General features: G+C 38.0%; 2 protein-coding genes across 2 annotated transcripts in view; both read left to right on the top strand.

Annotated features, from left to right (window-relative positions):
- The window catches only part of LOC143027451 (uncharacterized), a 23103-nt gene extending 10919 nt beyond the window's left edge, over positions 1-12184 (top strand). The window contains exons 2-5 of the mRNA XM_076188737.1: positions 300-457; positions 3622-3745; positions 11067-11218; positions 12032-12184. Of these exons, the coding sequence (XP_076044852.1) occupies positions 300-457; positions 3622-3745; positions 11067-11218; positions 12032-12169 (572 nt within the window). The 3' untranslated portion in view covers positions 12170-12184. The remainder of the gene's footprint in view (positions 1-299; positions 458-3621; positions 3746-11066; positions 11219-12031) is intronic.
- LOC143027572 (uncharacterized) overlaps positions 1-13312 on the top strand; it is a 517585-nt gene that overhangs the window by 56602 nt on the left and 447671 nt on the right. The window lies entirely within an intron of this gene.

The raw sequence follows: 13312 nt of genomic DNA on the forward strand, positions 1-13312 counted from the left end.
CTCGTATGAATGTATGGTAGTTTTGACATTGTTTTTAGTTTTTTTTCAGGACTTTTTCCTTCAGCATATATTATATATTTCGTCTTATACGATTACGCTATATACATCATCTCAATGGTATATATTTTTACATCTTAGTATTATATAATGAGTATAACATGCGCATCTAAAGACTTTTTTACTCCTAGAAATACAAGACAAGTCTACATATTTTTCTAATTAAAACGTAGTTTTATTCAGTTGAGAGGCAGCACCGTGGTGATCGGTAACATCTCTCTCTTTCTCTCTCTCTTTTCTAGCCGGCGTTGTTGAAATCGAGGACACTGCACAAGTGGTGGAAGAAGGACAGAGAGCGATCTCCCAGTATCTCAACCTCGACAACCCCTTTGACGCTGGCGAGTGGGGTCCCGTCTCCATCTGCCCCAATGGAACCTTCGCACACGCCTTCGAGGTTAAGGTTAGTTTACGCACTACCTTCTCTTGGTTTTTAAGATAGAGAACCTAATACTAATGGGGTGTCAGAATACAAAATTGCTCTCCCAAGATGTGAAGTCCATATTTGGCAAACATAATATGGAGGTGGCAGGAAAGGTTTTGGTCGAAACAGGTTTTTGAGCTCACGAAGTGGGGTCAGGAGTAGGGAGATGGGCGGTCTCCATGATGGTTTCCCAAGAGATCCCGGCCGGGACAAGGCAAGAGTGAAGGGCATATTTTCACCTGCCCCCTGTTTCGTTGGGGGCGGAGTGGGAGCTCCCCCCCCCTCAAAAAAAAAAAAAAATGACCTATACTTGGTATGCATACTTAAAAGGTGCTAGGGAATGTTTTAGAAGAAACATATTTTGGGGTCCACGAAGAATGGTCAGGGGCAGGTAGGGAGGGGGGGGGGGCAGTTCCCAAAATACTACTAGCTGCAGACCCTAGCACCCATAATTCAAGGAATGTCATGGGTATAATGGGTTCCCATGTGTATATAATCACCTTAGTGCTGAGGGGTTACACCCTAGTTGAATAAAAGAACTAAGCGCAAATGGTTGTTCATTCGTCTATTACTTTTGAAATGATATCGTCACTCATTTCTCGACTGGCACTTATTAGATTTAACATAGGGATTCACATGCATCCTACGATAACATATGGACAAAGAAAATTGTGGTCCGGGGTCTCTAAGGGATAATACATGAAGGATATTCATTTGTCACCTGGGTAATGGCAGATACTTGTGATAGTGAAAGTGAAACAAAGTGGGAGAGGAGGCAGATGTTCTTTCGGGTGGTCCTGCGCTTGTAGACGAGTGGGAGGAGAGACTAAAGCAGTTACTGCCTGAGCTTGGGAAGACGTATGTGAGAAGAGAGCTGAAAGTAGATGTAGGCAAAAGTAAAGTGATGAGATGTATAAGATTCCACAGGATGGCAGTGAGTTAGAGGCGTGTTTAAAAGGAAAAAGTCTGGAGAAAGTGAAAAATTCTACATATCTAACATCGCATGTAACAGGGAACGAAGGAGTGAGATTGAAGGTATATTATAGAGTAAAAGAAGCGAGTAAATGTCTGGGGGATTAAAAAGGGTTATGAGAAATGGGCATCTTGGGACAAACACAAAAGAAAATACAGCGGGAAGGGATGATTTGGAATATGCTGTTTCCGTATGGTCATCAAATCTCATCAACGACATTGACAGACTGGAAAAAGTACAACGGCGAGCCACAAAACTGATTCCAAATATCAAAAATAAATCATACGAAAATCGACTAAAACATATGAATCTGTTTTCCCTAAAAAAGCGTAGACTCAGAGGTGACTTGATACAGGTCTTTAGAATTCTAAAGGGAATTGACAACATCAAAAGTGACAAAATTTTCACACTGAATGAGAATCCGACAAGAAACAATGGTCTCAAACTGTCCGGAAATAGATTCAATTTGGAAGTGGGTAGAAACATCTTCGCCAACCGTGTAGTTAATAAATGGAATAAACTTCCTGCAGAGGCAGTGTAATGTAGTTCAGTTCGAAGCTTTAAGAATCATTTAGATAAATACCTAAGCAAGATGCTGTAATGATTATAATTTATTTTATATTATTTGTTTTTGTTTTGTTATCATTTGTCTGTTTGATTCTCATTAATTATTAGTTATATGTCAATTTATTATTATTTAAAATTTATCTATTTGCTTATTATTTAACTATACCTATGCATTGATTTATGTATTTTATTTATTATTTACATTATTATAGTTTTTATTTATTCATTTACCATTATTTTGATTTTTTCGCATCCGACCTAGATATGGACCAAAAGGTCTCCTGTCGGTATGCTCCGCCTTTGTAATCCTTTGATTGTGCCTAAGACACTTGAGGAACGAGATATTTGGAATTTAGGCCTTAAGCACACTGGCGACTTTTGTAGAGCCACAAGTGGCTGCGTTTTGTGGCGGGGATATTTTCTCCCATAGGTTCCCATTGTTTTCAAGCTTTGCCGATCACACTTGGTGGGTGTGATCGGCAAAGCTTGAAAACAATGGGAACCTATGGGAGAAAATATCCCCGCCACAAAACGCAGCCACTTGTGGCTCTACAAAAGTCGCCAGTGTGCTTAAGGCCTTAAGGGGGGTAGAAAGGAAAAAAAAACTAAGCATATTTCAGATAAAGGATATAAGCAGTATGATTTGGATTACGAAGACGGACAGAATGAGAAATAAGGAGGACAGCGGGGCTGGAATGACCTGGTAGATTAGAGTGATATAAAATACTGGAATTGTTTGAGCCTCTGGAAAGAATGAGAAGAAAAACTAACAAAAAAGAGTGTAGACAACAGAGGTGAATCAATTAAACTTGGAAGAAAGACTGAATGAGTTGTATGGAGGAGGTGAGGAGGGCATTGGTGCAAGAGGAATGTCTGTCGACAAGGAAAGAAGACAAAAGGTTTCTTCTCTGCAATCTAAATTCTCGAGTAGATGAATGGAGAGGGTCGCCACGATTGTCGGCTTTTGTTATTAAGGTGCTGTGTCTTCGTGTATTCCTTTTGACCCCAGTGGTGAAAGCGGCTTTGGGTAAGGGTGGGCCTATATTCACAAGGAAGTAAAATAGAAGGGAAAACAAATGAGTTATTGGATGATTGTGGGATGAGTGAATGGTGGTATACCTTGATATATATGTTTACATACACGAAGACATATACCATATTCGTGTGTATATATATATATATATATATATATATATATATATATATATATATATGCAAAAAATCACTTGAACGCGTGATTCTAATGTGTGTGTGTGTGTGTGTGTGTGTGTGTGTGTGTGTATGTATGTGCGTGCGTGTGTGTGTATATGAGTGCTCATGTGTGTGTGTGTGTGTGTGTGTGTGTGTGTGTGTGAGAGAGAGTGGTCGTGTGTGTGTGTGTACATGCTCGTGTGTGTATATTCATATATGTTTTCGTGTGTGTGCGTGTTTGTTTGTGAGTGTTTATGTGTGTGTGTGTTTGTGTGTATGATGCATACGTGCGTGCGTGCGAGCTCGCGCGCAAACGAAGGCGTTTGCATGTTTGCAAGACAATATGTGCTGAGTTGTGTATATACTGCCAATTATTCTCCTTATGAGTTCTATCCTATTTTCCATTTTGCAGTTCGAGGAATACAGTACAGTAGATGAGACAGCCATCAATGCCGTCAAGTTGTACTGCAGCACTCAGGAGCACCATGACACCGGGTACATCACCTCTACCGAAGGCGAACATGGCGATTGGTACGGTAAGCATCCAGCTATCTGACGATAGAACGCTTATGGCAAAAGGTGCTTCACATATTAAGACACTCTGAACCTATTTTGGTCCTTCATTGTCCATAAGGACACTTTACAAAGTTGGTTTGGGCTAAAACATTCCTCTGGTTTTGATAGGGTTCTGAGGGTTTCAGCAGAAGACTTCTGTGGATCTAAGAAAGCCCATCTTGGTCCTTCATTGTCCAAAAGGACACTTTACAAAGTTGTTTTGGGCTAAAACGTTCCTCTGGTTTTGATGGGGATCTGAGGGTTTCAGTAGAAGACTTCTGTGGATCTAAGAAAGCCCATCTAAGATAATTCTAGGGACCCAGTTGGCATCGCTAGAGCCCAGCGTCATTTCAGCTTCGTCATTGCCTGGTCCTTGAGCTATCCATCGGTTCTTGTCAACATTTCCAGTCTGATTTTAGTGATGATTTAAGCAGTGAAATTTATTTCTCGATAGTGCCAATATTTCTCTTTCACATCTCATCAAGGGGTCCGGGGTAGGACCCTGAATGCTATGAGCAAAAGATCCATCACTCGTAGGACATGATGTACAAAAGGGTGAATCATTGTGGGCCAAAGAAAAGTAACAAGTTAAGTATGCATATCACACAGTTGCAAGATTATTATCAAGGCATACGCGGTATATGTATATAAAGGTGCATCTGTACATCTAAGTGTACGTTTTCCGACAAAATTAACATGCAATAGTAAACATCCCTCTAACCCTTTCCTAACTGGGGTCCTGGGTCGTGCCATAAGCTGGATAGAATCATATATCGTTATCCAGATCGAGATGTCATCGAAATGAAGGAATAAAATCATATATATATATATATATATATATATATATATATATATATATATATACATATATATATACATATATATATATATATCGTAAAAAAAAATATATATATACTGTTTATGTATATATATATATGCACACGCACACACACACACACACACACACACACACACACACACACACACACACACACACACACACACACACACACACACACACACACACACACACACACACACACACACACACACACACTTTCAACGAACGGACGGCTTGACGAACGCTCTGAAGAAAAGTGCAGATTGTGGATACCAACGCAAAGAGAAGTGCCTTTTTGTATTTGCAGGGGGGGGGGGAAATTGCTCGTGAGGCAGTAGGTAAGTAGGAAAAGAGGAGAAGGGGAGGGATTGCTGGGGAAATGGAAGGAAATGAGGATGTGGAGGACTTGGCCCAGGCAGACGGGCGTAAGGTCAACATGAAACGACCACCGGATGACGAAATGGCAAATAAAAATGTAAAGATTAGAAGTATAGAGAGGAGAAATACAGTAGAAAGTGACGAGAATATGTTCCAGGGATTTAAAGAGGGTGGGGGGGACACAACCCCCCCCCGACTGATAAGACTAGAGGAGAGAGTTGATAAGGTGATCGAGGACTTGGAACGTAAGTTAGGTAAGGTAGACTCCATCTTCCAGAGAATTGAAAGATTGGAACAACTAGAGAAGGCTAACAGAAACTTAACTGAAGAAGTAGAGGACCTAAAAAGACAGTTAGGAAATGTAAAGGAGGAGAATGAGAAATTGAAGAAGAATAGTAATGAAAATAGTGAGAAAATAGCTACAGAAACTAAAAATTGGAGAATAACTCAAGAAGGGAATAAGGTTTCATTCACTGACATAGTCAAACAGCAATTGAAAGAACATAATGAAGACTCAGTTATTAAAGTGATGAGACAGAAGGAGAATATAGTAAGAGAATTAGCTGACAAAAAGAAATGTATAATTATATTAGGAATGGAAGAGAAACATAACCCAGATAGAACCGCAAGAATCAAGGAGGAAAATGAAAGGGTAAGCAGTTTATTAAAATTAGTCCAGGAAGATGAACCAGAAATTATAAAGGAAATTGAGGAAAAATTCAGACTCGGAAAATATAGTACAGATAAGACCAGACCAATTAAGATTAAATTCAGGTCACAAACAACGGCAGAGAAAATTCTATCCAAGACAGGGAAACTAGCAACAAATGATCAATATAAAAAGGTATGGATAAAAAGAAAAATGAATAAGGAGGAAAGAGAGGCAGAAAAGCAGAAAAGAATTGAAGCTAAGGCAAAAAAACGAGGAAAGAACGGAGTCAGAGAAAGAGAGATTCTATTGGAGAGTAGTGAACATGAAAATAAAGCAGTTCGACATACTAAAGAAAAACATAAGGGAAACAGAGAACACAATGGAAGTGGCAGAAAACTAAGAGTGTCTTACACAAATATAGATGGATTGATAACAGGATTGAATGAACTGAATGATTATTTGAAAGAAAAAGAACCGGACATAATGGGAATTGTAGAAACAAAATTAAAAGGCCCACTACCACCCAACAGTGTAGGACATGATACATACAATTATTGGATTAGAAACAGAGAGAAAAAACAAGGGGGTGGAGTTATGTTCCTGACAAAAGAAGGATATAAACGTGAAAGGTGTCATATATGGAAAGAATACAGTAGAGATGATTATGATAGAAGTGGAAGACCGAGATAAGAAGAGCAGAAAATTTGTGATCAATTATGTGCCTCCGAAAACAGCCTCATGGGAGGAGAGTGAACATAAAAGTATGTTAGAGGACACAAAGATAGCATTAACTAAAATAATGGAAGACGGAGGAAGAATAGTTATGATGGGCGACTTTAATTGCAAAGAAATCTGCTGGGAAGAAATGACAGTAAAGAGTGGTGATGACTCATGGGGAAATGCTCTACTTGAGATGATTACTGACCATTCAATGACACAATGGATACAAGAGAACACTAGGTATAGAAATGAAGAAGAACCATCGAGGCTAGACTTAATAATTACATCTGAACCTAGAATAGTGGACAAGATTGAATATAAAACACCAATAGGTAAAAGTGACCACATATTGATTGAACTGGAACTTAATGAAGAAAAATATATGAAAAGAAATGAACAATATAGAAAAAGGAAGAATGATGTATGAAAAAACAAACTTTGATAAAATAAGAGAATTCTTCCAACAAGAAAACTGGGAAGAAATATACAAAGAAGAAACATCAGTGGAAGAGAAATGGAATATTTTGACAAAAATTTACAAAGAAGGAGTGGAAAAGTATGTCCCAAGACAAAAACAAGAAAAAGAATATGTAAAATGCTGGTACAACAAAAGTTGTAGGGAGTTAAAAGACAAAAGAGACAAAGCCTGGACGGGATGGAAAAAAGACAGAAGACCTGAAAAATGGAAAATATATACTGGTTATAGAAATGAATATGTACAAAAGTGCAGAGAGGAAAAAAGAAAATATGAAAAAGATGTTATAGAAAAGTGTAAAGATCAACCAAAACTATTCTACAGATTTGTAAACAATAAACTGAAAAACAAACAAGACTTGGAGAAATTAAGACAAGGAGGAGTTGAATACACTGAGGAAATGGAAATGGCAGAAATTATGAACAAACATTTTAAATCAGTGTTTACAAGGGAAAATATACAAACTGAAGAGATTGAGTGGAAGGAAAAAGTCCCCCCTATGGAAGAAATATAAGTAACGAAGAATGAAATATTGACACACTTGGGTAATTTTGATGTCAGAAAATCGCATGGGCCAGATGAAATAGCAAACTGGATTCTGAAAGAATGTAGGAATGAACTGGCAGACAAAATACATAGCATAATAAGCAGTTCCTTAAAAGAAGGAAAAGTTCCAGAAGATTGGAAAAAAGCAAATATAGTACCTATATATAAAGGAGGAAATAAAGAAGAACCTACCAACTATAGACCAGTCTCTCTAACAAGTACAATAGCAAAAATATGTGAAAGAATTATCAAAAGTAGATGGGTAAAATACTTGGAAAAAAACAACGTACTAAATCCAAGGCAATTTGGATTCAGACAAGGACGATCATGCGTCACCAATTTAATATGTTTCTATTAAGGACTAATAGATATAATACAAGAAAGAGATGGATGGGCTGATTGTGCATTTCTAGACCTAAAAAAAGCTTTTGACAAAGTACCACATAAGAAGTTGCTTAAGAAATTAGAATATGAAGGAGGAATACAAGGTAAATTGCTAAATTGGATGGAAGACTTTTTGCAAGAAAGAAAAATGAGAGTAGTGATAAGAGATCAGCACTCAAAATGGAATGAAGTAATAAGCGGTGTCCCGCAGGGAACAGTTCTGGCCCCAATAATGTTTGCTATATATATTAATGATATGGATGAAGGAATTGAAAGCTATATGAGCTTCTTTGCAGATGATGCAAAATTACTGAAAAGAGTGAAAACTGAAGAGGATTGTGAATCACTACAGAGAGAATCTAAATAAAGTACAAGAATGGAGTAGGAAGTGGGAGATGGAGTTTCAATACAAAAAAGTGTAGTATAATGGAATTTGGAAAAAAGCAAAAACAGAATAACAGGATCATATAATTTGGGAGAAGAAGGAATAAAAAGAGTAGAAAATGAGAGGGACCTGGGAGTCATTGTTATGAATAATATGTCACCTGAGAAACATATAAATAAGATTTTTGGAGAAACTTATAATTTAATAAGAACAATCAAAGTGGCATTTACATACCTGGATGAAGAAATGGTGAGGAAAATCCTAATCACCCTGATAAGACCAAGATTGGAATATGCAGCAACGATATGGTCACCAAGTACAAAAAAATGTATAAAAAAACTTGAAAGAATACAAAGAGCAATTACTAAACTGGCACCAACACTCTCAAAACTATCATATGAAGAGAGACTACAAAAACTTAAACTACAGACACTAGAGCAAAGAAGAGAGAGAGGAGATTTGATAGCTATTTACAGAATCATGAAAGGCATAGAAATTACTGATAGAGAGAATCTGATAAAATGGGATGACAGAAATACAAGAGGACACGGAAAGAAAATAAAAAAAGACAACTATAGAAGAGATTTGAAAAAGAACAGCTTTCCTCACAGAGCAATAGACAGTTGGAACAAGTTAGATGAGAAAGTGGTGTGTGCAAAAACAATACATGAATTTAAAAATAGTTTAGATAAAATGAGATATGAAGACGGGACCTCACGAGCATAGCTCCCCTTCCCGTAAAATACAACTAGGTAAATACAACTAGGTAAATACACACACACACACACCTCTCATGGCGCTGTGGTTAGAGCTCTGGCCTGCCACTACGGAGGTCCGGGTTCGATCCTCGCCCGGGGCTGAAATAATATCAGTATCGCAGCGCTGAGGGGTGTTACTCCAACTCTCGTGGGCGGGGAGTTGGGGGTGTGTGTGTGTGCAAGGTCATAGCATTACCCATAGATCGGACCTACGAGCTCTGAGCTCTCTTCCAGGAGGGAAATAGCTGTCGATCACGAGTCCAACACGTGATCCAAAGACCAAAGACCAAGTGAATACACACACACACACACACATATATATATATATATATATATATATATATATATATATATATATATATATATATTACCAATATAATTTCAACCACTGAATATGAGACTTACTTAGAATTTGTTTTTTTCTTAAATTTATTATAGGTTTTAGCAAATAGACTTCATTTAAGATTTTTTTGGATGTTTCTTTTTTCTAGTGAAATAAATATAATTATAGTTATATTCGAAAATAGCTGGAGTCCAGGAACCATTTTATGGAAGAAAGTATACGCTGGACTCGACGTTCGTCAAGTCCAGCGTTATACTTTCTTCCATAAAATTATAGTTATATGTACATCACAATGAATCAAAACTATTTGAGAAATAATGGGCGTAAGTTTGACTGAAATGGCGGAAACGAGGCGCTTTGCTAACCGCTTGGTCACCAAATTGATGATTTTTCCTAAACAAGCAGTCGTATATAATAGTGCCTCCCTTTCTTTCTTTTCTTTTCCCTATCGCGTCCGGGTTTGCCAATGTGATTTTTCATTGTAATGTACTGATAATACTGTGTTTTGCTGCATTGGTTCTAACTCAGGGCAATGATCCGTCATCCACGAGGAGCTAAGAGGAGAGAGAAGAAAGGGGGGTGGACGGGAGTGAAATAGTTGGGAGTGGGTACGTGCGTTTTGATTTGGATACCTCCCTTACAAAGGGGAAAAAGCCTTTGGTATGTAGATAGATATAGTACTGATAATGTTATTTTCTGTTTAGAAATTATCTGTAATGATGACGCGGTAGAGAAGACAAGCTTGGAAAGACAGACGTGCACTCACGGACAAATATACTAAAATCTTCAGTGCTTCTGACTATCAAATCAAGCCTCTAAATATACTTTTGCATGTTACCTCGTTAAGATGCTGCTATTTTAAGACAAATATCGTCCCAAATATACTAAATATGTAAGAACGAAAGCTAAATTTCTTTGATATGCATACATGATCACAGAAATGGCGAGCAGATTTGGGTCCAATAGTCTTATAAACGAAAAGTACAACTCATTATGTTCCAGAAATATTGGTGCGCCTGTGTGCGTGTTAACTTGTAATAAAGAACATGTCGATGATAAAAACAATGAGAAAAGAGATACGATCAAGAGATATTTTCCATTATTGTTTTTTAAAAGAGTCGTGTTTTTTTCCACACGAGACGTGCGTCCATATTTTTTCTTTTATCATTTGTACTTATATAGATAAGGGAAATTCGCTAGTGGACAGCGACATCAAACAGATATTTTTTATGACAGTCGCGCAAGGATTCGAACCTGCTGCTCAAGACACCAAGAGGCACCATGACTGCCGCCTTACTCCGCTCGACCACTGATGATTAAAATCGTATGAACTCAGAACACTACTGGTTCTCGAGATTGAGAAGGTCGCTAACTGCGGCCCTGATTCTCTTTTTACCATACGACCAAGCACATGGGACCTCTTGGCGTCTTGAGCAGCAGGTTCGAATCCTTGCGCGACTGTCATAAAAATGATCTTATATAGATAATTTAAGTGTTTTACAATTCACCACTCCCATATTTCCAAACATCAATAACATTGTTCTCCGCGCTTCACACCATTCATGTTTTTGGATCCTTATGGCATTTTTTTATCCTTAACCTGAACTTTACATTAATGTTCTCAGACAATCAATCTTTCCTCATTCTTATTCTGGCCTTGATACCAATCCTATTACAAATTCCTTACAACAATTTCTCATCATACCTCTGATCTTTCATCAAGCAACCACAAACCTCACCGTCGACCTTCCTCCTTTACAACAACTTCAGTTCTCCCATGACTGTATTTCTTGTAATTCTAACGAAACTCTACTTTCCAGGCATGAAGATCTGTGATAAAGGTTACCTGACGGGTATGCGCGCTCGCGTCCTCCCTTACCAGGGCCTACTGCACGACGACGTTGCCGTGCACGATGTTGACATGGAATGTAATTATGGCACTCAGATCATGAACGGACTCATTGATACCAAAGTAAGCAAGTAGGTGCAAGTGGCGGGGTTGGAGTGTGTATGTGTGCACACGACAGAGAATGCATAACAGCACTCGATCTTCCTTGGTGGTTGTCGCTTCAGGGGATACATTGAAATTTATTCGTGACGAATATTTTAGACTGCTATTAATACTTTCATCGGGCAACATAAAAAAATATATATAATGAAGGCAAACGCCTCAGGCATGTTACTAATCAAAACAGTCTTTGATCTTTAAAAGATAATTAATTTCGCTCAGCTAAATGAAACTAATCCATAGCTGAAAAAGAAAAATAGATAAAAGAAAAATAATAATAACAATCACACCTGAGATGGCTTATGCACATTCTACTCGTAAGATTTTCATATATTGTGGAATTTGTCTAAAGCTGGCAAGGTTTATTGGGTTATTTGATATTGTTTTGCATTCCTTCCTTCTTCCACCTTGGAGAAATGCCATCTCATTTCGGTTACAGAATTTCTATCTCATATATGTGCCCCTTTACCGGCCAGGAACCACCGCCATCACCACAATTACAACCACCACCACAACTATCACCACCATCACCACCACAATAACTACCACCACCACCACCACCACCACCACCACCACCACCACCACCACCACCACCACCACCACCACCACCACCACCACCACCACCACCACCACCACCACCACCACCACCACCACCACCACCACTACCACCGCCATCACCACCACTACAACCATGAACACCATCACCCAGAAATCTCTTTTCAGAATACGAGAGTCAGATTGATATACACTAAGATGCATTTTTATTTCTGTTAACAGTATAACATGGGAAAGTGGAGCAGTTGGACCCAGTGTCGCCCTGGTTCGGCCATTTGCGGGCTTCAGGTAAGAAAGAATGCCCCACGTGTAGTAGTAACCAGAATTCTCGAATCACGACATGTGATTGTTATGGCTTAGGCCAGGCGATTCTATTAAACCGAGGAAAAATATTGTGTGGTTAAAGGCTTAGCCTTTAACCACACAATAGGATAATTTATTTGATCTGTAATTATTCTCCTGCGCAGGAAAAAGGTTAGCGACGAAGAAATCGATTTCGCTGCAAAGAATATGTTTGTATATTTTGAACGATAGTTTTTCTGTAGTAATAGATATTTTCTGTGCAAAGAGATATGAAAAAAAAAGGAAAAAGGAAAGTAGTAGGGGTGTAATTACGTCACATAATTTTCAATTCAAGTCTTGCGATTGTACTAGCGTTATTTTGGAAAACTTCCACTGGTTATGAGCTAAAATGGTGATAATAGTTTTACTTTTCTCTTTATTTATTTTTATGAACTCCGTTAGATATATGATATAAATCTCCAGTTCTGTAATTAGTATACATTATATCTGGTCTAGATTTGAAATATGCAGGATGATTATACCATCAACATAATAGGTGTTGTGTAGTCTGAACCACAGAAATATTTCAATGGGCCTCACCAAATTAACTGCTGGGCATGAAGTAATTTAGTCACAATTCCTACGTTACGTTGTGCAATTTAACAACATATATATATCAAATATTACACTGGTATGCTTATTCACTGTATACAAACCTGTGTCGGCAGGGTGGAGATGCCCCTAACTTATTTGTCTATTTATTTTTATTTTTATATATATCTTTTAATAACGGGTAAGACGGGGTTGGTATAAGTCAGAAAGGATTATAAAGAAGTTGAGAACCACTGAAATTTACTTTGCCGATATCAAATTGATGAAAACTTTCTTTAGTTCTAATCAGTTAGTCGGTTTATAACTTTCAAAACTCGTACGGTAGCCTTCACATTCTATTTTTCGTTTTTGTTTTGCTTCGTACTGTTGTAAGTATTTGCCAAAAATGTTAGTCTGTTTTGACTACTGGGAAGTAGTTTCTGTTTCTTTTATGTCTGGAAGAACTGTATCCATTCCTCCTTTATCAATGTCTGGAATATGAGTTTCTGTTTCATTGTTTGGAACAGTTGTAATCGCTCCTACCTCTGCAGTCTCTGGTAGAATTACCATTTGGTTCTTCTGTTCCCTCCAGGTGTTTAAGTTGTCGATAGTGATATTGGATTGTTACAT

Source organism: Oratosquilla oratoria, chromosome 8 (assembly GCF_046742065.1).
Source record: "Oratosquilla oratoria isolate Oo_2021 chromosome 8, ASM4674206v1, whole genome shotgun sequence".
Classification (NCBI taxonomy): domain Eukaryota; kingdom Metazoa; phylum Arthropoda; class Malacostraca; order Stomatopoda; family Squillidae; genus Oratosquilla; species Oratosquilla oratoria.